The sequence below is a fragment of the Colius striatus genome, chromosome 2 (genome assembly GCF_028858725.1).
Source record: "Colius striatus isolate bColStr4 chromosome 2, bColStr4.1.hap1, whole genome shotgun sequence".
In the NCBI taxonomy this organism is placed as follows: Eukaryota; Metazoa; Chordata; class Aves; order Coliiformes; family Coliidae; genus Colius; species Colius striatus.
In genome coordinates this window covers 14,291,959-14,317,977 of record NC_084760.1, presented here as the reverse complement: position 1 = coordinate 14,317,977, position 26,019 = coordinate 14,291,959, and the positions used below count along the sequence as shown (strand labels likewise).

The following is a 26,019-nucleotide window of genomic DNA, read 5'->3' as shown; positions in this document are numbered from 1 at the left end:
TGCTGCCTTTTCATATTTCTTAAACATCAAAGAGATACCAGTTAGACTTGGCCCTCTAAGAAAGGATTTGATCATAGTCCAGCTTCAAGGAGTATGGTATACATGGTATGGTATGATTTGATCATACTCCTGGGCTTTGAGTTCATACACTTTTTCCTGGTATTCTTTGTGCTGCATTTATGTTATTAGTTAACCATTCAGCTGTTAATGTTTTTAATTTGGCACCTTATGTCACCAGAAGACTAGAGTTGAGTGGCATCCTGGTGATCTTAATTTTCCCATGGGGACACCTGCTGCTGCTTAATCCAATACTACTGGATATGCTCTTTTTATCTTTCCTGCTTTTTGTTGTTGTCCTAGCAGGGCAAGGTGATGCAGGCAGGAGCTCCTAATTAAGTTTTAATCATTACTGTCATAAGTGCAGCTGCAGCACTTTCTTACTTTCTGCACCAAATGGGGCTACTGAGCTGTGTACTAAAATTGCCACCTCCCTGTGCTGCAGCTCCTCTCCTTCAGTGTTTGACTTTTGTACTCTGTTTTTCCTGTAAGACACACTGAAGGTGAATCTCGCCTCAGCAGCTTGGTGCCTCCTGTCTTGTCATGCTTCACTCTGGTTTTGCATAATGATGTAGAGACCAACAGCCTGCCTGCAATGGTATACCTCCAAAGAGGAGTATACAGAGGCAGAATGAGGAAAGGCTGATAGAGCCAGGTTGTTCATTAAATACAGTTCTTGTGTGAGCCTGTACACCTTGGTAAAATTAGGAGTTGGTGCAGCCTTGTATACATACATGGTGGTTTTGGTGTGGCTTACACCAGATTGTGTGTAGTTTTGAAAACTATGTTCTAAGACAGTACTGTATCCTGAATTCCCAGATACAGATGTTTCTTTAGGTTTTTTTGTGTTTTTTTTTTTTTTCTTCACTCTCGAGGAAAAATTGTAGTATAAAAATTTCACTTTGACTATAGGGTGTAAGAGAAGTATGTCTGCCAGTTCAAGGTAAAGATACTAAGGTCCAATTTCGTCAGCAGTGGATGGTGCAAATGAAAAATCAATGATAATGTGGAAACACATTTAGTCAAGAATGCTGTACCATTTAACTGCGTAAGGAGTGTCAAAAGTTCATGACTCTCCACAGATCAGACTATCTCAGTGTTTTTGTCATATTGGTTGTAGCAAGATACTGATTTTCTTTGGTAATTGTAATTAATGTTTTTGCTGTTTGATGCTTTACTACATCATGAGATTTTATCATATACTGGTCTACCTCCTTGTACTTAAAGGTGTTAAAATCAAAACTGCTTCTAATGGATGAGACGAGATATCTAAAGTTATGTAACCTCTGAGCATGGAGCCTGTTCTTCAAGCAAAATCTAAAACTCAAACATCTTTAGGAAACGTAACAGGCAACCCCCGCCCCCACCATTTATTTATAAAATCGGTATTATAATTCTTGTTTTTTCTGTTACATGCAGTACATGTAGTCCTGCATCTTGATCTGTTTAGCAGTTTGATCCCTCATTTATTCCTTTTGAAACACAAGACTATTAGTTTAAGTTAGAATTTAACAGCAAGAAAACATTTCTTTTGAAATGCTGCATGTTTTTTAATCTCTTACAAGAATTTTTTTCTTTTCCAAATAGTCCTTTTAAAGATGGGTGTCATGCTCAATTTAAAGAACTGCAACTACAGTTTCCATTCTGTTTCTGCATTCACAAACAATTAAACAGCTGTGTATTATCAATGGTTCTGCAGCTATGCAAATGACAACGACCATTGTGCTGAGGGAGAGGGGCTTCATTTTGTCATCAGAAAAAATTGTGGTGGTGGGCTTTTTTGTTTATGTGAGGGTTTTATAGGAAAAGAAAGTAGAATGAGGTTCTTTAATTTGCTGTCCTCATGTGCAGGGGCTGTTACTGTCTCCAAGAGAGTATTTTTTCCAGATGAAATCTACCATTAATTAGTGTTTAAAATTGTCTTCACTTTTGTTTGTAAGTCAGAACAACCTGACCTTGAATTGTTAGCCAAGTTAAACTATGTTGGGAAGCCTCAGTTGTCATGGAGCTGCATTTCATAACTTAAATTTGGGTGTTACTGGTTCATTGTGAGCATAAGAGTAAAAGCCATATTGTAAGAAAAGAAAGATATCTATTTTATACTATTCCTTGTGCATTCTTACAATTGTTTGGTCATTTAGTGAGTATCAATATGAGTCTATACTGATAACATAGAAATCAATCAAGAGTAAATACTGTTACTGTATTCTAATTTATTTTCAAAAGTTATTTACCAGTATGTGATGATGAAATTGGCATCTTAAAAAGATGTTGCATGTTAAAAGTGCAATACAAACCTGTACCTGTTTAGAAGATCAGAACTTGGAAATGCCCAGAGACCTTGAATTGTCAAAGTAATTTTTAAAAGAAATTTTAGTATTCTAAATCCACCATATTGTTTTAATTGCTTTCCATTAATTATCAAGTAGCTTCAATGTTGTTTCTCTTAAATATCAATAAAATGTTTTACATTTAAAGCACTTTACAGAAAATAATTTTCTCTAACAATGACCATGTTCAAAACAAGAGTTATAGTTAGCTGGTACTACTGGAAGATAATTACATGTCAGCCAACAGCTCATGTGTCCTTGCAGCAGTGTTTATATTTTTCAAATCTCCTGTAATGACGTCACAAGGGTTTTTCTAGCTTTTAGAATGTGTTTATCGTTTGTTTTGATAATAACAGCTTCTCATTAAGTAATGATGAGTTTGAGCTCTGCCTTGTATTTCCATTTCTGTCTTCAAAGTAATCACAGAGTAATTTTGATTTGAATTTTTAAGGAAGGTGTTCAAAACTATTGTATACTTATGAACAAGTGTTCATGTTGAGTTTCTGATTTTGGTTCAGGTTTTTTGTGTGTGGTCATTAAAAAAAGAACTTTCATTGAAACGTTTGGGCTGGAAGAGACCTTTAAGATCATTGAATCCAGCCTTTGTCCCAGCCCTATCAACCAACCACTAGACCATTTTTCTAAGAACAACTTTATTAGTGAGCAGGATTGTTTCAGAAACACATTTGACACAATCAGTAACAAATAAACTACTTAATCTGTCATCTGCAATGTCCTTGTGGACACATTATGGTGAAGAATGTGACATCTCTACATTCTGTGTTACAGTCCAGCAATGCTCAATCCCTCTTTCTGCTTGAGTTTTCCTTCACACTGCAGCCTCTCAAGAGCAAAATTAAAAGTTTGTGTTTAGATAAGGAGTATCCCAAAGGACACTGGAGATTAGTCTTTTTCCAAAGATGTTAGATAAAACATGGGAAAACCCTGCAAAATGTTACCTAGAAATGCAGAAGATGCAAAGGCTTTATAATTTGATGCATTAGGAAATAAATGCTGTGCCAAAAGAATTAAAACCTTATGCCTAGTGCTGAAGTTTACTTCAACCATAGCCACGTTTTTGTTAGGTGGGACCTCAAAATTTAGCTGTAAGTTTGAGATGCTACTACTTATAGCTGTTTTCTTTGCTGCCTTGCTGTTGATTAATGCCCTTGTAATGAAAGATATAACAGCATGTGTGTGACCCATTTGCTGCCCAGTGCACTGTCTTAACTTTCCAGTAAAAAGTTTCTGCTGAAGTTGTTGGCAAAACCTCCTGTGTTTCAGGTGTGTGCCATCTTCTGTTACAACAGAAACAGTAATCTACACCTGCAGAGCAGGGTAAGACAGCTGAGAGAGAACTGCTACAAGCAGTAACCAAAATACAGTGAACTTCTGGAATCTTAATTTGGTAGTCACACGTTTGACACACTTATGTGTAAACTAAACATATCTTACAGGAGACTCAAAGTCATACTATAAAGCTTTGTATTGTATTACATTGCACAAAAATGTTATGTGTATGTTGTGCAAATTATACCAACAAAGGTTTTATTGTTTACTAATTTGTCTGTATTATTGCATTTAAAAACTGAGGAACTCTATGTTCTTCTATGGTGGGTTTTTTTTTGTTGTTCAAAACAATGTTTTACTTGAGATCTCTTTTCTCTGTTTTACATCTTGTCTTCCTGATTTTTAAGTTGTGGAATATGTGGAATATACTTTAAAATAATAGTTGTGTCTATTTTTGGATTTTAAAAGTATCTGTTCTGTACTCCACGAGTGAGGAGGACACGCAGGCTTCAGTCTTTGAAGACTTGGGTCTGAAAGCAAGACACTCCTGGACTATAGATTACTGTAAAAGAGGATTTAGACCAGAAACACTTCTGAAACCTTTACTGTAGCTGTTCCTAGCATTCAAGTGTACAAAAGAGCCTGTAATAAGGGAAGTTATTTATTCACAGCTTTCAGGTACATTGGAGGTTTATTTCATTCATGTATAATTATGGCTAAGTGATAATGGTGTCTGTTAAAAGAACAAACCTATATCTACTTCGTCTTCCAGAAAAGAATACCCTCCTCAGCTTCAGAAAGTAGAATCAGACCACATCAGGTTACCACGATCTCAAGGATTGGGTAAGTTCTGTTTAGAGTTCACATTTCTCTTAAGCAGAATATTGGTTTTGAAGTCTCTTTTGCCAAACTTTGTGTAACTGTTAGTATATCTATATATGTCCTTATATCATGTTATTATAGATTTATGCAAGGTTGTGTGTGAAGGGAAGATTTTGCCTTTATCGACAGTTTCAACCTATTCAGCCATGTTAAATTTAGACTTCAGTTATTTTAGAAACAACTGGAACTGGGGAAATTTACAATCACAGAATTGTTGGAGATGGAACAGATCTCTGGAGATCATGTAGTGCCAGCCCAAAGCCCCAGCTCGTTCTTGAATTACCGAGGTAGTGAATAGAAGAGCCAGTATCATCACTGCACTGTGCCTCAACTGAAATATTCTCTTATGTCATTCGTTAGGGATTGTTGATGGAGCTGCAGTAGAGAAGATACAGTTTGCTCTGAGGTGTAGAATTTGTGAAATTGGAGGAGGAAAAAAAAAAAAAAAATCACTATATTGGGTTGAACTTTTTCAGTGTGGATACAGATACAGTCTGTAAACCTGCTGTTCAGCTACTTGGCCATCTGCACTGGCCTGTTATTCTGTTGTGCCTTCATAGGTTAATCTTAAGTAGAACTTAACTTGCTTTCTCATATATAACTGATTAACTTAGAAAAAATCCTCTTGTTTCTTTTTTGAAAATGAATTCTTCTTTTGTTTTGAGATGTCTTTAATAGGATGTTTGTGAGACTATCACTGTATGTATTGAAAAAGTGTTCATGTCTATTAAAATCCCTGGAGTACATTTAATGTGGAAACTGCAATTAAACTAGGCAATATAAATAAAACTTTTACGTTAAACTCAATTACAGCATTCTTGTATAACGTACTACTGCACTTAACATCTAACTCTGTACATTATTAATTTTGGGTTTCTTTGTTCCTGTACTCTTTCAGTATTTGAATTAATGTCCCAGTATAAAGCAGAATGTGACAGGTATAGTTGGCTGTACTGCTGGTCCTTGTAGTGCAGGGATAAATTCTAATTACACAGAACATTTCAAATTAGTGTAAATACATTCACCAGCAGATCCGCTTCCACTTTCAGTAGTGTAGGCATCATTCTAGTTGTAGTGAAGCTTGTGTAGATTTTCAAGTCTAAAGCCTCCCCCAAAGATACTAAGCTATAAATTGTTACAGAAACACAATGAAATAGTATTGATAAAACAAATAGTATTGATAAAACAAACTTTTCAAAGTTACTTTGGGGATTTTTTCTTATTTATACAACAACTCATGAGACACTTGAAGGAGTGTAGTTTGTCAGATGTTTGAAACGGTGCTTATGATTACTCCAAGTTAATGCATGTGAAGAAATAATTTAATCATAATTTAGACATCTTATGAGTAGACATTTCTTGTTAACATTTTTGCATTTTTTCCGTCCTAGACAATATAATGGAAAACACAGAAGAGTCAGAATCAGAATCGGAATCTGAAATTAAGAGAAAGGTGCAACAGAAACGTCATTGCAATTCATATCAATCTGACTTGACTCTCTCTTCTGCTACAAAAAAATGTTTAACTCAGTTAAAGGTGGGTTAGATTTTAAAAACATGTAAACTTCTGACTTTGAAATTTGATGCTTACTTAAAAACATACATTCAGTTGTAAAACTAATGGTCTAAAATTTAAGAGTTTCAAGAAAGAGTTAATTAATTAAAAAAAAATGTTAGAAAGATACTGTTACTAGCTATGAAATATTTATTTTCTGATTTGAACAAACAGGTGCTGCACTGGAAGGCAAAAGTACCTGTGTTTAAATTCATTGGCTGATCAGTAAAGCAGAAACAGATAATTTTAGTTTTCTGTCTGTGAGATAGAGGAACAATATTTTACTCTGTGATAATTTTTTTAATTTTTTTTTTTTAATGTCATGATTTTCTGTACTTAATAAAGTTGCTTGCTTTCTTGGTGAAACTCGCACAGGTGCCTGTGCTAAAACTGTCAAGCAGTAAACGTAAAAAAAGCCAAAACTCTCTTTTTTTTTCACATGCTGTATTATGACATTTCAAAAAGGAATTGATAAAATTTGTGAGGCTACATTATCGTTAAACAAGTTGAGTTAAATTCAAATGCTGATTTAGGAAATGTCTTAATTGGTAATGACATTAAGTAGGAGGGTTTGTCCTTACTCTGTTCCCTGTGCTCCTGAACCTCTACCACTGGTGGAAGTACACCACAGGGCTAGATGAACTTTTACTCCAATCCCATAGGACAGTTATGGTTCTGTAAGACTGTACAGTTTGTGGATATAGTTTCTGAATATAGAACAGGTCTTGCTGCAACTGAATTCACTAGCACAACTCTTAATTTTATTTTCAAGAGTTTTTTTCCTTTATTAAAGGATTTAACACAATGATGTATGCATTTGTCATGAGCTACATGTGTTTTCACGAGCCGTGAGTTGTCAAGTGTGTGAATGATCGATCGGAGGTTTATGGAACCTCCGAGCAATTCAGAAGTGTTCGTTGTGATTTTGTGCCACAAGGAGTGACAGGCATAAGCAACTGCTTGTTAGGCAAAGTGCAAATGGTTTTCATCTTACTAAACTTACAGGAGGTTTTACTTTTTAATTGTTAAAAATGTATATAACTTTCAGAAGGAGGATTTTCCACTTCTTATGTGCGTACTAAAAAAAGAAAAAGCTGAAAAATAACAAAAGCTTTGGAAAGGAAAAAGGCAAGAAGGAAAATTTGAGTTGTCCAACATTAATAACTTTTTTAAAATTGCCATAGATGACACGTTTTTGTTAGAACATTTTTCGTTTTCTGAAGTGAAAAAAAACAAACTATATTTTAATGTTTGCTTTCTCAGCTTACTATAACTGCTAATGCAGTGTTGTCAGTCTTTATTCTGAACATAAAGCAAATGAAAGATTTGGAAGTGGTATCTTCATACTTATACAGTTACTGATTTTGTCTGTGTTTCCCCTCTAGCTTTTGGAGCAAATTGATTATTCTACTGATTGCCCAAATTGTGGGCGAGCAAATGAAAATCAGACCAAATGTCGACATTGTGAAAGTGCTTCTCTGAAGGATTTGCAAAGAGTCTCCAGACAAACTGTGACATTAAATGAATCTGTGGGACCTTTATCACGTTCTTCAATTCATCAGAATTCAACAGGGCAAAAATCTTCAGGTATAGGGTTCAACACAAAGAAGTTTTATAGTTCTGCTGCTGGGAAAGGTCCAACAGATATCCTACTGAGTAATGAAGTTGTAGGACATTCTATGTTAAGACAGAATGGGAAAGTTGGTCTTCTGAGCGGGACAAAAACTCCTAAAATTACAGGAAGCTTAAGACAGAGGAGTACAAGACCATCTGAACTAAATGATCCAAGTAAGTACCTTTTAATGAACATAGCCATAAACTTGAAACCCAAAATACTGTATAATAAAGGAACATTCCTTGCAGGTTGATATTACTGATTTTGCATGGAACATTTGTGGATGTGGTCTTGGGGAAAAGGGACAGATTTTTTTAGATTTTCCTTTTAATATACTGAGGAACTCTCCGAGAAAGATGAATATGGTTGAAATAATTTTTTTTAAATAAAAGACACTATAATTTTTTAAAAAGCATTCTTAGCAGAATTCCATCATTCATTTTTTTCAGAGGGAAAGACAGTCTTTAATTTCTATTTTCTATTTTCATTTTTCCTACTTTTAAATCTCCTAATTTGCGAAATTTTGATTTTTTTTTTTTAAATTCTTTCTTTGTGTAAAATTAATACATCAACAAGAAAGAACTGGAATTTGGGAAATGATGTTTCTAGTTCCATGCTTAGTTTACTAGACCATGTTGCTTCTCATTTGAACAATTTCAGTCATAATTTCTCTTGTTGGGTTTTCTTAAGTTGTGTTATTTACTGCCAGCTCTTGACTGGACCAAGCACTATATGGTTTCACTCTGTGCCTATAAGTGGATTAACAATACCTGTTTCTTGTGTAGGTAGTTGTGAGAAATAAAAATTTGAGGGAGAGAGCACCTGCAAGCAGATTCTAAATAAACATAGTGAAAGTATAATGTCATGATAAATGTGGAATTGTTTTGGCACTGCAGGACAATTACATAAGTTACTTGTAAGGTATTGCTTGAAAAGAAACTTCTGTTAAAGAAAAATGTAGTGGTTGAGAATTTAATATGTTCTGTTTAGTTGTTTTGTCTAGTGATGATGATGAGGAGGATAGTGGCAGCACTAGGAGAATGGAAAGCATTTCACCTCGTCCTGCAGATTCAGCCCGCTCCTCCCCAGCTCCTTCTACAGGAAAGGTGGAAGCAGCATTAAAGGAAAACAGTTGTGGAATAGAACAGAGAATAGGTAGTATAACAACAGATACAGAAATTGCAGTCACACTACCGAGAAAAGCAAGAATGAAAGATCAGGTACTATTTAATGCTTTGCTTAACGAAAACAAAAATCAATCATATATGGAAAATGTAAAGGCTTGTTATGCATTGTCAAAAGTTGACTGTATTTGATTGTTTTTCTTACTTAGCAGCTGACTGAGTAGTATCTCTGCTTGCTTAATACTGGAAACTTAAGAAAATGTGTTCATTATATTTTTACAAGCATTCATAATTACTTGAATTATACTTTTAACATAGATGCTTCTGTGTTGAATGTATATTCTTTGAGACTGAGTGGGGATCTCTATGAAACTCAAGGGCCTGCTCAGTTTGCAGAAGAATGTCAATACCAGCTGTTGCCTGGTGAGACTTTGGACATACAAAATTAAACATGAAAAGAGACACTGGGAACAATGGTGACCCTTTAAAATTAAAATACTTTGACAACTGTCTCAATTAATAGCACTTAGTTTAAAGATTTAATGGTGGGGCTTTTGTTTCTTAGTTGAGTATCTCTGCAAGAATTGGATAAACAATGTACTGTGAGCAGGCTTCTTAAGTGCCATCAAAGGGGGCAACTTTCACAGTTTTTGTTAAAAACTTTACCACCTCAATAGTAAGCCGTTAAGAAGAACAAATTCCACGTGGCAGCTGGTATTGAATTAATAGTTCTGATTAAAACCATTCTTGGGTCACTTGTCCAACTATTATGAGTTTGTTTCAACAAAAGTATTTGATCAGAGTTCTCCTTGCAGTCTCGAATCCTTTGTGGATTATTGTTATGGTGCCAAAACATTGCAAGACTCTATCTAGTGCTGTAATTGATGAAATTGTGGGTGTTTATAATGTGATATATAATTAGTTGCCACTATCAGTATAAAGCTGTGAACTTCTAGCCTACAACAAAGTTGGATGAGCTATTCTGATGTTATGTGCTGGGTTAATTGAAGTTATTGCACTATGAAAGCACTGTTGTCTAAGACTTCTGAAACTCCCAAATGTTTTCTTTGTATATTCCTATGTTCCTGTACACTAGTGTTTGAGAACCAGCTGTAACATTGGATATTAAATGCATAGTTTAGACAAAAGTAGACAAGAAGTTGGATTTGAAGATGAGGGAAATGAAAAGGTTTCTTAGGTGAAATTTAACACTGACTTTGCATTGCTTCAAGGAAACTCCAACAATTGCTGGTATCACAGCGGCTTTGTCAGGTTAAATAGAAGAAGCTTTAGGAAGCCTTTTGTCAATGTATGTTGCTCTCAAAATATTCTTCAGTTCTTTAGTGAAGAGCCTAATTAAATATGGTACCATTTAAATGTTTACTCTTTTACTCTTTGTGATTTGAGTTTTGAGCTTTTAATAATATTTGGATAGTCCAGCAGATAAAAATGAAAGGCTGTCTTCAACAAGAGTCCTAGGAAAGTATTTTCATTACAGGCATTTTGAATCTCTGCCTTCTCTCCTGTATTTAAATGAAGCACCCCAAAGTGTGTTTTGAATTATGGCCAAGATAGACTACTGGTTAGGGACTTGGAAATAATTATATAGCCTTAATAGAAATACTGAATCCCTTAAGATGTTTTTCTATGGGAGTTGAATGGTATTTTGCAAGCCAAATAACTGTTCATTAATGTACAGCTTTGTGAAACTAGAAACACCAAAGACTAGTACACAGAAAATCCTTAAACAAAGTAGGGTGATATAAACAACACCACAAATAGATATATTACTCTGACAGCTATCAGACAACTTTCTTTAATTTTAATAGGTTTTTGTATGATTTTCCTGTTGGTGAACAGGAGACTTCCATGAGATTACAGCTTCAGTCAGCATCTAGAGATTTTCTTGAACTGCAGCCAAACTCCATGTGGCCTTCTTTCAGTATTTCTACTATTCCTTTAAGGAATTTTTATTGATCTAATTTATTTATGTTTCTTCAAGTTTCTACTCTTGCTAGTGCTGTGATACACTATACCTCAGTAATTACTTGGTGTTTTCGGTCACTAAAAGTTTAGACTAATGAAAACTGAAAGATAAAACCACCGACATTGTGGTGCTTTTACAGCATTAGTGTTTTTACATAAATAAACAAATAAAATATATTATAAATAACCGTGTTGTGCTGTGTTGCACAGGGTTTCAAAGTGACAAAAACTAATTTGATTTTGGCAATTTTAGAGGAATTATCTGTGATTTGGAAATGTTAATAAAATGTTAAGATAACTGTCAGCTTATAGGGTTTTTTTAATAGAATTTAGTAGTACTAGTATCTTCAGGTGTTCCCAGAAGTCCTTGAGGACTGTATATGGTTGAGGTAGTTGCTATAGTAAGTAATCCTGTTGACCAACAGAGAAGTAGTTTCAAATGTAGACACTAGATTTAAACAAGCTTATTTTAGCAACAAATCTCAGTGAGACATTCTGAAACCTTGAAAATTTCTTTTCAGTTTGGGAACATTGTGTCTAACACTCCAATAAAGCGTCGGAAAGTTATTTCTCAAGAGATTTTAACTGAGACTGTACCTCTAAATTATCAAAATTCCTGTGAAAGTGTCATTCTGAACTGTCGAAGTATACGAATAGGAACACTACGAAGAATGGTAGTGGAACCTGTCATTGTAAGTAAACTTGTTATTTGACAAATTCTGTTTTTGAGAGACATTGATATTTTCATGTTTCATATTTTTGCCTTTGTCTGTGGAAGAGTAAGCTTGTCTGTGTTTCCCAAAGAATCCCAGAGTGCTGGTACATATGCATATAATGTAGTTCTGATGTTTAACAGAAACATCATGCCAGCAAAACTGTTGCTGGTTTTTACTGGGCGGGGTGAGGGGCTTACAGATTAGCATGCTGTCATGATTGATCCCCTCCTATGAACAAAGGACCAGGATCAGTCATAAGTACCAAGGACCTTTGGAACTCCCAGAGGTCTGGGAGGGCTCAGTTTCCACTTAAGGTCCCAGGCTAAACAGACGGGACTACCCCGCTTGACGAAGAAAACGCAGCTATAATCCGCCACCAAGCAAAACATAGCAAAGAGAAATATCCAACAGAAAACAATACAGAGTAGGGTGAATGATGGAAGTGCAGCCAGACCTTTAAAATCCCTTTGCCCCCCACACATCCCCTTTTCCCAGGCTCAGGGCTGAGCCTGATGTCATTACCTCCTCCCTCCATGAACAGCTCAGGGGAGCAGGGAATGGGAGGTGCAGTCAGTCCTTTCCTGATGGCTCCTGCCTCTTGTCTTGCTTCTGAGGAGAAGGGTTCCTCATCAGTCCTCCCTCACGCTGAGAGGCCCTGCATGAGCCACTCCAACAGGACGCTGCAGCTCCACTCCATTTGTGTCCAAATAGCTGACATCCTCTGACACAGAGTCTCTAACTCTTATCCGCTGTGGCACAAGATCTCTACCTCTTGCTGTGGGGTATAAGGATGTCTGTGGTCTGGCAGCGTTTTTCCTCTCCTTCTCTGGCAACAGTTACCAAAAATGGATATTGATAGATGGGAGGAAGAAGCATGTCTGCAAATAAATAATTCTGCTTCTGTGGAAGAACAGATTTTTTTGGTAACATTCCAAGTTATACGGAGACTTTCAAGGAGGCATTGAATGTTAGTTGTGTGCTAGATACATATAACTATGATAAATATATAGATAAAATGTATATTTCTTGCTAGAGTAGCCACGTAAGTAGCAGAGAGGTATCACATGTTCTTTCCACCTTTATGCAAAACCTTACAGTTTGATTTCCTTAAATACTGATAGCCTATATTCCTTTTAAAGATTTCATTTTTCTCTATTATTTATGGTATTTTTGAGAACATATTAAACATTTTTGAAAAAAGGAGAGATCTTAAGTTTCAACAGTCAGTATGATTGAAAGAGACACTGAATAGTAAAGAGTACACTTGCTTCCTTGGGTTGTGCTAAAATATACACCTTACTCTTAAAATAAATCTACATTTTTTATTTTAAAATTTTGATTAATTATGTACTTAGTTATTTGAAATATGTTTACTAAGATTTTAAAAGCATTGAGTCAATTTTAGTTTGGAGATATGAAATCTTACTTTGTTGCCTTCTACAGTTTTGCCTGGATTATATCAAAATACGCCTAGAAAGTCAAGAAGGTGAGTATATTTTTCATTTATGTTAATACTAAGTATATACGTTTTGAAAGAAGGAACTTTGTCAAAGGAATAAACAAGTGAATGATAATGAAATGTCAATTCTGGTTTTGTTATGTATGTAATAAATAATACTAGGTGCCTGTAGACAAATTGGGATTGGGTCGTTAGTTCTTCCTCTTCATCCTGATGGAAAAACTGTAGACGTTCTGGTGTGTCAATTGTCAAAAGTTGCTTTGAAAACATGCAAGGAAACCAAAAGACAAGAGTAACTTCCTGTAAAGCATATTTCCTCTTTAACACTTTATTAGTTATTTCAGATGCAGAAGTAGAGAATAAAAACCACGTCTTAGACCTTTCCTGTCTCTATCTCCCTTTTAAATTTTTTTCATCTCTAGTCCATAGGTTGTATATTTCGTGTTACTGAAAGAATATAGTGAAATACTTTAGGAAATTGTGAGATTACAACTATTGCTATATTTCCATTGCTTTCCTTTGTAGGGATTTACTTTGAGCCAGAAAAGCAGCTTTGCGTCATTTTGTTAATGTTACATTTCTATGAAGATGTAGTCCTAGCAATTTTTGCCTGTTGTTATTTGCAGAAGAGAGCTGTTGTATTTTGCAATTGTTATATTAAAAAATGTATCTCTCAACCTGTTGAATGTAGCCTTTGAGTAGTCAAGTCTTTAAGTTTCTATTGTATCTAAAATATAGCTGCGTAGGAACAACTAGTTTTCATGCATTAAATGTATTTTAAAAAACCCAACAAAGCACTAAAAAGTTTAGTAAAATTTGTAGAAAATACCAATTTTTAGTCAAAACATCTGAATGGTGAAATTATTTCCATGGGATTTCATCCCTCGGTAGCATTAAAAATGACAGTTCATCAAATGCTTTATTTGTTGAAATGTTTAGCACTTTGACGTTTGAGTTTTGCACCTGGAGGAAGATGGTTGTGTTCCCAGCTAGCCCCATTTCTTTTGACTCCATAGTCATAGCATGATTTGTTTTAGTATTAGTATTAGGGTCTTAAAATAAAATGACACTTAAATTTTTTGTTTTGTTTCTTTAGACTGATTACAATGGTCATACTTTTTCAGGGAAAGACAAATGCTTTGAACAGCTGTAGAAACAGCAGTGCTGTCTTGCCTTGAGCTTGTTTTTGCATCTATAAATATGTGTCAAGTTCTCAAAATTCTCTGTACCTCTCTTGTCAGTTTCCTACTGCAAATCTCAACTGATCTTTCAAGGAGATAGCTTTCTATCTCTATTGCTTAAAAATCTATTCATTTTGCCTTTAATGGATAAGTCCTATTGTCTGTCTTGTGTCAGCATTATAGGAAATGTTCACAGGTCATAGAATTGTTTCAACTGGAAGAGACCTTTAAAATCATCGAGTCCAGCCTTTGTCCCAGCCCTATCAACCACTAGACCATTTCCCTAAGTGCAACATCCACACTGACTCCAGCACCTCCCTGGGCAGCCTGTTCCAATGCCTGATAACCCTTTCAGGAAAGAAATTCTTCCTCATATCCAGCCTCAACCTCCCCTGGTGCAACTTGAGGCCATTTCCTCTTCTTCTGTTGTTTCTTACTAGGGAGAACAGATTGACCCCCACCTCACTACAACTTCCTTTCAGGTAGTTGTAGAGCATGATTTTGCGACCTGATGTAGGTGAACCTGCTTCTGCAGGGGGGTTGGACTAGATGATCTCTAAAGGTCCCTTCCAACCCCTACCATTCTGTGATTCTATGATAAGGTCTCCCCTGAGCCTTCTTTTTCCCAGCCTAAACAGCCCCAGATCATTGTGAGATGTCTGTCTTAACACAAAAGCATAAATATAATTTAAATTTTTATCTGAGGACTTGACCATCTTCCTCACACGTGAAGTGCAGTATGCTTCATCTCGGTGCAGACAGTTACAAGGAATCAGAGTTTTCTCCGAACACGAACTAGCTAATGTTTTGGCAAGTATCTTCTATGAGGCATTTCTGTATGCCTCACTTAAATGGGCTGAATCTGGTTTTAAGTTGGGATTGTTGTTACTGTGGTCCGCTTCTGAAAGTAGGAAGTTAGGTTAAATGAATTAAGACGACTGCTTTTCATTTAGGAAGGAAAAAATGGAAGTATTACTATAGAGACTTGAGGTATTACCCCTTTCTAACAGGCACAAGGATTCGAGTTCAGTTACTAACAAGCAGGGAGGATATAGAAGGGAGGCTACTGGCCATGGACTCCTGAATGCAAAGAGAATGATGGTGAGGGCAGGGAGGGGAAGTACTCTGTCCACTAATAGTAAAAACCATTAATATATTGGGAAGAGTGTCAGAATGTTGTCAGAGCATGTAGGGGTGAAACCAGGAAGACCAAAGCCCTTTTGGAATTAAACCTGGCAAGGGAAGTAAAGAAAAATACGAAGGGCTTTTTCAAGTACATCAGCAGAAAAAAGAAGACTGAGGGGAACGTGAGCCCACTGAATGAGGAATGTGCTAGTGACAGAGGATGCAGAGAAGGTCGAGCTACCGAATGCCTTCTTTGCTTCAGTCTTTACTGCCAAGGCTGGCCCTTGGGAAACTCTGTCCCTGGAGAGTAGAGTGAAAGTCTGAAGAATGGAAGAGCTTTCCTTGGTTGAGTGCTGCTGGCTTAATGACAGAGCCCAGAGGGTGGTGATAAACAGCACAGAATTAAGTTGGAGGTCTGTGGCCAGTGGAGTTCCACAAGGATTGGTTCTGGGGCGAGTCTTGTTCAAGATCTTGACACCTCAGCAAGTTGGCTGATAACACCAAACTGGGAGGACTGGCTGATTCACCAGAGGCTGTACTGCCATTCAGTGGGATCTCAACCGGCTTGAGAGTTGGGCAGAGAGGAACCTCATGAGGTTCAACAAGGACAAGTGCAGAGTCCTGCATCTGGGAAGGAACAACCGCATGCACCAGTACAGGCTGGGGATTGACCTGCTAAAGAGCAGCTCTGCAAAGAGAGACCTGGGAGTGCTGGTTGATAATAAATTAACCATGAGCCAGCAGTGTGCCCGCGTGGCCAAGAAGGCCAGTGACATCCTGGGCTGCATTAAGTAGAGTGTGGCCAGTGGGTTCTCCTTCCCCTCTCCTCTGCCCTGGTGAGGCCTCATCTGGAGTCCTGTGTCCAGTTCTGGGCTCCCCAGGTCAAGAGGGACAGAGAACTTCTGGAGAGAGTCCAGTGCAGGGCCACCAAGATTATCAGGGGACTGGAACATGTCTGTTTTGAGGGAAGGCTGAAAGACCTGAGGCTGTATAGCCTGGAAAAGACTGAGGGGAGACCTCATTAACACTTAAAAATACCTAAAGGGTGGGTGTCAGGAGAATGAGGTGACAGGACAGGGGGCACAAGCTGGAACACAAAAAGTTCCACTTGAATGTGAGGAGAAACTTCTTTACTGTTCAGGTGGGGGAGCACTGGCACAGGCTGCCCAGGGAGGAGTCTCCTCCTCTGAAGGTTTTGAAAACCCACCTGGACACATTTCTGTGTGACCTGATCTAAGTGGACCTGCTTAAGAGGGGAGTTGGACTAGACAATCTCTAGAGTTTCCTTCCAACCACTACCATTCTGTGATACTAAGGTAGAAAGTAATGATATCTTTTATGATTTAGGTTTTTTATCATATGGGTTTCTACAATCATGTTCGGGGACATGCAAGTTAAACCATTTTATTAATTTTTACTTGCCATCGGTCTCATCATACAGTATTTACTAGAATTTAAGAAAAGCCTTAGTCTTTCAAGAATTACCCTGTAATCTCTTTTACAGGGAAACGAGGAGACACACTTGTTGCACTGATTTCTAGTTGTTAGAAGGACTTCATGTTGGTTCTGTTTCTCCTTCAGTCCTGTCCATGTTTTGTCCCTTACGTAACAGGATATAGTTTTTGTGGTGGAGGCTGCTGTCAAACATGTTTGGAAGCTGCCACTAACTTGAAGCTTCAGTGACTACCATTAACCATTTTTCTTGCCTAGAAAGTAATACTGGTTTGAACTTTTGAGTCTTTTCACCAAATTCAAAGAACTTTTACTTCACACAGGTTTACTTCTCTTTTTATATATTTCAGTAAAACCTGTAAAATACTCAACGTTGACATCAGCAGTATCAGATATAGTGTTATAAATTTACCATGTTGATAGTAAATTTAGAGCAGTACCTTATTTTCCTCAGTCAATCAGGTCGCTTCTCTGCATGTGTTTTTTCTCCTCTTCATTTTGAAGTTGTTTTTCACAGGGGAACTTTGTCAAACATAAATCTACAAAGAAATTTTTACAACCCTATTGTAAAGTGTGTCATAGCAATAGTTCCAAATTTAAATCACTGGAAATGCTGGGTTTTTTCTGTGGAATAAAACTAGATTAAATTTGGTGAGAAAAAAAAAATGTTTCTGGTTACTTTCCTGACTGATGACAGTGGAGTTCATTTTGTATTTTAAGATATTAATAGACATCACTTCTTGGATATGTATTCATTTTAAACTCTTAAAACTGTTTAAGTTACCAATCACATACTAATTTCTTGTTAAAATCAAGGTAGGAAATTAAGGAACATTTTCACTACAATTAATTATGTCATTATTTTCTCCTAGAATCAGAAAGTGATATCAGAGAGATTAACCTGAAAACTTCAGAGCTTACCAAATGTGAATGGTGTAGTGTCCGAAAATTACCAGTAGTTTTCCTACAAACGGTACCATCAACCTGTAGTAGCCTGCGAGACCAACTGAAAATGAGCAAAGATAATGTCTGGTACGAATGTAAAGGAGACAGTAAGTAAAACAATTTTAGTCTACTATTCACTTTGTGTTTTAATGGTTTGGATCATGACTGAGTGTAGTGAGGTCTAAAACTGACATCATTGGCTGGGAACAGTGCAGTGTTTTTCCAGGTGCTGTAACCTTCTCAGGCTGATGAGACAGACAATTCAGAACAGCTTGGCAAAACTGTAGTCTTGTGTTTGTTCAAACACATGATAGTTACAACATTTATTCAGTTTAGTATAGGTTTTTTTTCACTAATACTTGTATTGAATGAAAGCAACTTAGTTTGTTCAGCGTTTGTTTACATTCACATGACAGCTTCTCGTGGATTTCTGGTTTCTGTCCTACTCTCCTTACAGACCTTCAGTAGAAATCGTTGCGTGAATTCTCATGTGTTTTTTTTCCTGTATGCTTATAGGGATGTGAGGTACACAAATACCTACGTAGAAAAGAAGTGGATTGTCTTAGTGTTACTTAAAATTAAGTTTCATTTCAACATAACTTCTTCAAGGGTCAAGCATTTTAATATACACACAGTTTTTCAAATTAGCAGAGTCCTCTTCCCCTTAAATAGGCTTTCCTTTAGAATAAATTTTGTTGTTATTTACTCAGCTTCATAGATGTGTGATGCATTCGAATAGAGGAAAAATGCTTTCAGCAACTCCAGAATGATGTACTTCCAACATGGAATATTTTTATAACCTCACCCACCTCCTGTAAAAAGTATGAGCTGTACAGAGTATTGTAATTACAAAAGTAATTTGAGAGTGTGAAGGAGAGCTAGAGACAATCCTGGGAGCAGGCATTAGACTCTTGGTGAACACAGCTGTTCACAAGAGAAAAAAGAAAAGCTTCCTTAGTTGACTGGATAAGAAATCATTTTCTTTCCATGTCCCAGCCTTTCTCCCCTTAGCTTTTCCCTGAGTCTATGGTGCTGTGCTAGTGTTACACCGAACTGCTTTTTATTATACTTGATACTTGGCTACTTTGTGTTAACACAGTTGCTGTTTGCTTTGTGGGCAATGAAATGAGTTTTAAGCCGGCATCTGTGGCTGTGTAGGCAATTGTGTGTAGATGCCTAGTTCCCAAAATAGTAACAGCCAAAATCAAGGTAGACGCCTAAATTCTGTGTGCAGTGAATTGGGAAGTATGCTGCTGAAGAATTATTTTTCACAACAGTTAGCACGCCAAGTTAAGAATAACCAAAAGGGAACAGTTACACATGTGTCTGAAGCTCTCCCCTTAGAGAAAAACAGGTCCGTGTAGCTCTTAGTTACCCAGCTACATGACACTGGAATTTGCAGCCTGAATCCTGTTCCTGTGTCTGACTGCTGAAATAATTCCTCTTACTTCAACTTAGTGCATTTTATATTTCAGATGATGTGAGCAGGTGTTATTTATTTATGTTATTTATGATCCGACTCACATTCTCTATATTTTGGTTAAGGTGTAAGCTGACCCACTGAATCTTAAGCCACTGTACCAAAAGACATACAAGATGTATTAGGGCTAGAAAGAATAAGCATGAGAGAGAGTGTCTGATGGTATTGTTTGTAGAACGTTCACCATGGGCAAAGAGCTTTGGTTTTGTTTGTTACAGGCCCTGAAAGCAGGGCTTTGCTTTTCTAGTTGGTGAAATCTCTCTGTCTAAGGAGATGAAGATTTTGATTCCTTTCCTTGTTCAGATACATACTTCATAGAAATGAAAACTGTTTGGCTGCGGATCGGAGATCCTTAAGAGATTTCTGTTTCTATGGTAACAGAAATCTGATCAGAGAAAAAGAACTGTTTCTTCTGTGAAATTGCCATTACAGGTTTTTGTACTTAGGTCCCCAACCACCCATGCCTAGAATCATTAAGTAGTTTTGGTAGAACTTTGTGTTTCCAATAGTGCTATACAATTTGTTTCAATGTTTTAAAAAAACATCATGCTGATTTTTCCCATTTAAGTCTGGAAAGAGTAATCCCACAATGCATTTATTCCCCCTCAGTATTCAATTTAGTTTCTAAGCAGTAGTTTATCTTTTGCATCCTACTTGCTTTCTACCCCCAGTAGTTTTTCTCTTTTTTTGACCTATTACTTTTGGAGAATCTCTGTTATTGTCTGGAAGAACTGACGTCCAGCTGCTAGTGTTGTATGTCCATTCAAAACGGATTCTTACAGACTGTTTCAGCTAAAAGATTGGAAATCTATATACTATAGTGACTTCAACATGTAAAATTTTCAAAAATCAATGATGTTTTATAGTGTAGCCTTCTAGGATCAGGACAGACTGTAAATCTGCCTGAATCATGGGATCTCGTATACTGTTTTGTGTTTCATTTAATAGATATTGTCTTAGTTATCTTTTTTTTTTCCTTCCCTTTTTGCAATCATGTTTATTTGAAAGTAGGAGAAAACCGGGCTGAAATCTTTTAAAAGAAAATACTGTTATAGATGTTGAAGGGGTTAAGTAGATGAAAGATATTTTTATAATAAATGTTGAAACCACAAAAGCCCATCCACTTTCCTAATACAATTCTGCTTTCTAATAAATTTACATGGATCAATGTGTCTTCATTGATGTTTGAGAGAGCTGCTCAAGACTCTGTAGTGTTGACCTAAGAGAAATTAGGGAAAGACTTTTCTCTACACAGAGAGAAAATTAGGCTGAAAACATACGTTCTGGAATCATACTGAAACAATAGGATAGGAACTGTAATAGAAAGAATAAAAATATTGATGGCAGAGTGTTACTGTCAGTAAGCACAGAAGCTGTTATTTCAAAATACATTTTGGCTTTGCCTTTTGTCTTTTAAAAATTCGTCAGACATAATAACTAACCTTTTAAAATTGAGGCAGAAGTTGAATGTACTCTTTTTGCAAATATAGCTAAGAGAGTTTGGTGGTTAATCCTTCAGTCTATCTGCATACGAGTGTATGATGGTTTTTGTGTTGTCTGCAGTGTTGTACATGTTTTTGCCTGCAGTTCTTTGAAATCTGTTTAGAATTATTACACTTGTTTCTAAATAAATCATTTTATCTCTGCTTTTTCATAGGTCAAGAAGAACAGTACATTATTTTGATTTTTGAAACTGGTCTTGATCCTCATGCAAACTCAATATTTGAAAAAATAATTACTGACATTGGTATTAGAAATAATATTTCTGATTTCTTTGTGAAAATTTCCTTTGAAGAAGCTAATGGCCGGCTTGTTGCATTTACAAAGTGCTTGGAAGACAGTTCCAAAGGAAGTCCATCTCACAGAGAAAACAAAATAAAAAATGTAATTATGTTTTTATTTTAGAACTAAGCCATTATAGTATTTGGATTATCAATACACTGAAGATAATGTGCTAGTCACTAGGAAAAAATAACCCAAACCCCAACAATATCTACTGACTTTTATGTGAGGATTTCCAGACCTGGTCCACAGAGGGTTATGAGACTATGGGAAATAGTGAACAATACTTCTAGTGTGTTTAGAAAGTTGTACAACGGTCCACAAGTGATGTCGTCCTTTAAAAATTACTAAGGGACAAGAAATACATGCTATAATTAGACATCATAATTGTTTCCAGATTCAGCTGCTGATAAATGACAATATTTGAAATCAGAAATTAAGTTGCAGTGCTGTAGTTTTAATTTCTGTTTTCTTTAAACAAAACTACCTCTTAAAGAATTAGAAATTTTTGTGGCTTTACAAGAAAAGAGTACAGGCCTAAGAGTAACAAATGAACTAGGAAAGGTAAAAAACAAGCTTGAAGTTCTTCTCAAAAGCAGTGGGTGTTACACCACTTTACTTCACAACACTGTAGTACCATTTCAAATTTGAGCATAGTATGCAAATTAATATTGATTTTATTCTTGTAAGGTTGCTTCTGAGTCCAAAATGCAGCAGCGAAATAAACAATTACCGTATTTTGATGATGATGAAGAAATTGGAGAACCACATACAGTGTTTATTGGTCCTATAGAAAAGTAAGATACTTATCCTCGCCCTGTACCAATTTTCTGAGGTGTTTTTTGCCTTTCGTATTTATTACTGAACGTATTTTTCTTTTCAGGTTGATAGTTTATCCACCTCCTCCAGCTAAAGGTGGTATTTCTGTGACCAATGAAGACCTCCATTGTCTAAATGAAGGAGAATTTTTAAACGATGTTATAATTGATTTTTATTTAAAGTAAGTTTTATTTCAAATTAGTTTTTTGTCATCTTTTACTTTGCAACTTGGAAGGTTCTGGCAAAAAATTAATATGTCAGTTGATAACACTTAGTTTCCAACTGTATGCATAACTCTTAATTTTAGAAGTCATTTTGTATTTTTGCAAGAAATTTTGGTTCATCTCCTGTCTTGTTCAACAATGACAATGTTCTCACTTGGAAAAAAAAAGTTCCTGAAAATTTCTTAGCATCTGAAGAGAAATTTTAACTGCAAGGAAAAAAAGGTATTTTTAAGTTCTGTTGTTTTTCCCAGACGATTTGTGTTTCCCAGAACTTAATTTGTTGTGATTAACATAATACAGAACTTAATTTTTTGGTGTCACCAATGCTGCAGATGTTAGGAACACATGAATTTGTTATATGGTGCTGTGCTTATGCTACATAGAAGGTGCATGTGTATAATTTTTAGTCTAATAAAATATTTTAGAGGTAAAAAGAAAATCAGTTCATCACTTTGGAAGTGTTTGAAGGTTTAATGGCACAGCTAAAAAATATAAGTCTTTCCTAGGTAGGTCATGTGTAACAAACTGTAAGAATTTGTTTTCCTGACGTGATGTAAAGATAAATACAACAGCAGCAGAACAACTCTTTGATTGAGCAAGGTATTTAATAACTTGAAATATGACCACAGATACTGCATGAATGCATTTCTGTGGTTAGCTCTAATATCCTTACAGCTATTTTGTGAGAGGTTGCAAAAATTTGGTGGGGAGGTAGACAATTGGCAGTCCTTTTTACTCTGACGATGAATACTTTGAGTTAAAAAACTTTTTCTTTTTTTTAAAAAACTAATTAGGTATTTGGTACTTGAAAAACTGAAAAAGGAAGATGCTGATAGAATACATGTTTTCAGCTCGTTCTTCTATAAACGCCTTAATCAAAGAGAAAGAAGAAATATTCATGAAACTTCAAACCTTTCGTAAGTCTTACTGCAAGCTAAGTTCACTGAAAACAAACTATTTTCTGGAGATACAGAAATCCTTGCTGACAATATCATGATAGCAACAGAACTCTGGGAAGCATCCAGACCTATAACGAACATAGAGTACACCTTGAAAATCTTAAGAAGCTGTTAAGGTGAAAATAGATGGAAAAGTAGACTTTCAATTAAAATAAACCTCTCTATAAATCACGTTTTGGTTTCCTCTTGCAGAATACAACAAAGACGACATGGACGAGTAAAAACATGGACACGGCATGTTGACATTTTTGAGAAAGATTTCATTTTTGTTCCCCTTAACGAAGCGTAAGTAAACAGACCTTTGTGTCGCATTTACGTGGGAAAAGTTAAAGCTTCAAAAGTCTAAAATTGAAAGTTACATTGTAGTGTGAATTGAAGTTAAAAATTTAGAGAATAAACATCTTTTCCAGGTGATAAAAACAAGGTAGTAATGTAAGATCTTTAAATGCACTTTTGTAGTGTATCAGATTATATCAAGATTGAGCAAAAATTAATTTTTTTGAGTACTTTTTCTAGATTTTGCTTTGTTCTCTGGAGTTCTAAGCTTTTGCTGTGGATAGCTTTTGGCTTTACTTTTTTTAGTCCTTACTTTTTCTTCTGCTGAGATCTTCTTGGTATAGATGAGGTCATCCTTTAATTACAACAAATCTACATTGGAAGAAAATGCAATTGAAAGTTCCTACTGGCCTGGACTGGGAACTGTATTCTTTTTCTTTATATTCTTCTGTTCTGATACTTTTCTTAGCTCAGAAAGCAAGCTGTTAGCATTCTAATCATTATTAAGGACTTCTACTGATGCTTGCTTTCCTTAAGATCAGAGTAAGTTGTCACAAACACATTTCTGCATTTCACAAAAAGAATCCAAGCCATCATTTAGCCAAAATATAAAATTAAATTACTGCATTTTAAAAATATACAATAAAAGCATGAATAAAGTAAGAACAGAGAGATAGGACAATTGTAACTGACTTGTTGTAGACAAACCTAACTGATCTTTTGAAAGAGTAGGTTTTCTTACATTAAAAACTCTTCAAAGAAAGGTATCTAGATACTGTGTGCTTGTGCAGTGGGAAGAGAATTTCTGAATCATCTCTTTTGCTGCCCTCTCTCCAGCTGAATTCTGAGACTACCTGTAGGGAGGCAGTTATGAGGTGACTGACCATAGATCTGTCTTGGTTATAAAGTCATAAGTAAATCCCTGAGAAAGCTGTTCACAAGCACTGACCTCAGAATTTGAGATGTGATGACCCCGTACAGTCATGGAAAGACAGCTAGTCCTTAGGTGTGTTGAAAACTACTTGTGTGTGAGATATTCTTCCTATCCAATAGAGGCTTCATCCATACCATCCTCTGTCCCAAAGCTTTAAGTGCCAGAACTTTAAAGAGTCTATCACTTAAATGTTAGTTTCCTTAGAGCTTGTTATATAGCCTACCTCCCACTATCCTCTCTTGTGTCATTGACACATCCACACTGGTTATACATGGAAGAAATGAGACTGGTCATGCTGCAAATACCAGGCACTGTGAGTTAGAAGTCACATGAAACTGAAAATAAGTCATTCTGTGGTTTAATAAGAATTAGTTCTGTTGCTTGTAGATAGTTTTCACTATTTTGTTAATTTACTGTTAAGCAACTAAAGCAATATTTACCTTGGCAATTAGTGCGGCTCTGTAGTAATGACTTTGTACAACAAAATAGTTCTGAAGGTGTGATGTTCACACTATGTATGAGCTGGGGATCTGGATTTCAACTACTTTGGTCTCATGAACTCATCCAGTAGTGATTAGAGCATGAAAAGTGTACTCTTGGTGTCCACTTTTCATCTGGTAATGATCCTGTTCACATTTTTTGGAACTGTCCTACGCTGTGAACTGAAACTTTGTAAGGGATAACAATAGGACATTGATTTGAAAAGTGGTTTCCTGATATGTACAATAAGAACATTGTGGAGCAGAAAACATGGGAGAAGGAGAAAGCGGTGGTTTGGCAGAGGGAGTGAGTTTGGTTTTTATTGTTTTTGACCTTTCTGACAAGTAAAACACCAATTAGATCTTCCTTGGAATTTTTTTGGGGGGGAGGCAGGGGGATATGTAATTCATTGTAATTAGCTGTTAGCATTTTGCTTGGAAGTGCCTTGTCATTCTGTCTCCTTTCAAACTTTTCACTTCCCCCATCCACCAAAACCCAGCATTCAGTTTTGAGGAACAAAAAGCTGAACATTTTTTGATAAGATGCTAAGAGATATAGGAAAGAATCAGTGACATGACAGTGAAATATTGAGTTATTGGTATTCTGGGAGAGAGAGAAGGCTTGGGAGCTACCTGGGGAAGAACACAAAATCTCACAAGTATGAAGGCATCTAGGCCTCTATCCTAGTAGCAGAACTGTCATGTGCTAAATGTCTTCTCCTTCCTTATATTGCCATGACACAGAAGAATAGCAGGTTTATCAGGTTACTATAAATTTGAGTGCTCTTATCCATATATTCTCATGTTTCAAAATGAGTCAAGAGCAGAAAGCGTAACTTTTTAGTCCAAAATACATTTCTGGACTTCAGTATCTACTCCCAGGAAGTCTTTCCAGACTGCCCCATAACCACTAATTTATTGAATGTGGGCTCATCATCTAACAAGTTGTCAAACTGCAGTAACTGTATGTGAGCAGGATGAATCTAAGGAAGAATTAACAATATGGCTGTTTTAACCATGACTTCATCGGTGTCCTTTTACAGTACAATCCTTGTTCAAATCTCCAGTGGAAAAATAGATTGTTCTTTTTAGATCCAGGTTAATTTGCTAGTCTATTTATGTAATTGGCACATTAAACCTATATTAATCAAGCACACAAATTCCAGGGTTTCACAATATTTGATATATTCATTTATTAGGTGTGGTGAATCATTCAAGACAAAATGCCTCCATAGTTCACACGATGCTTTCGAAGGCCTAATCTGTAACTGCTTTTGAGTTTCAATGGAATTTAGGCTTCAGAATCATAGAATGGTAGGAATTGGAAGGGACCTTTAGAGATCTAGTCC

The 26,019-nt window shown here is 36.1% G+C and overlaps 1 protein-coding gene across 3 annotated transcripts in view; it reads left to right on the top strand.

The window, feature by feature from the left end:
* Positions 1 to 26,019, top strand: part of SENP6 (SUMO specific peptidase 6) — a 79,073-nt gene that overhangs the window by 40,418 nt on the left and 12,636 nt on the right. For 2 of the 3 annotated variants that reach the window (XM_061989807.1, XM_061989806.1), the window contains 12 exons: positions 4,450 to 4,520; positions 5,951 to 6,096; positions 7,500 to 7,902; positions 8,720 to 8,949; positions 11,361 to 11,531; positions 12,999 to 13,041; positions 17,645 to 17,824; positions 20,855 to 21,081; positions 21,670 to 21,776; positions 21,863 to 21,979; positions 22,817 to 22,939; positions 23,174 to 23,266. In XM_061989807.1, coding sequence (XP_061845791.1) covers positions 4,450 to 4,520; positions 5,951 to 6,096; positions 7,500 to 7,902; positions 8,720 to 8,949; positions 11,361 to 11,531; positions 12,999 to 13,041; positions 17,645 to 17,824; positions 20,855 to 21,081; positions 21,670 to 21,776; positions 21,863 to 21,979; positions 22,817 to 22,939; positions 23,174 to 23,266 — 1,911 coding nt within the window. Of the gene's footprint in view, positions 1 to 4,164; positions 4,356 to 4,449; positions 4,521 to 5,950; positions 6,097 to 7,499; positions 7,903 to 8,719; positions 8,950 to 11,360; positions 11,532 to 12,998; positions 13,042 to 17,644; positions 17,825 to 20,854; positions 21,082 to 21,669; positions 21,777 to 21,862; positions 21,980 to 22,816; positions 22,940 to 23,173; positions 23,267 to 26,019 lie in introns of those variants that run through there. The other variant, XM_061989808.1, reaches the window with a different exon arrangement.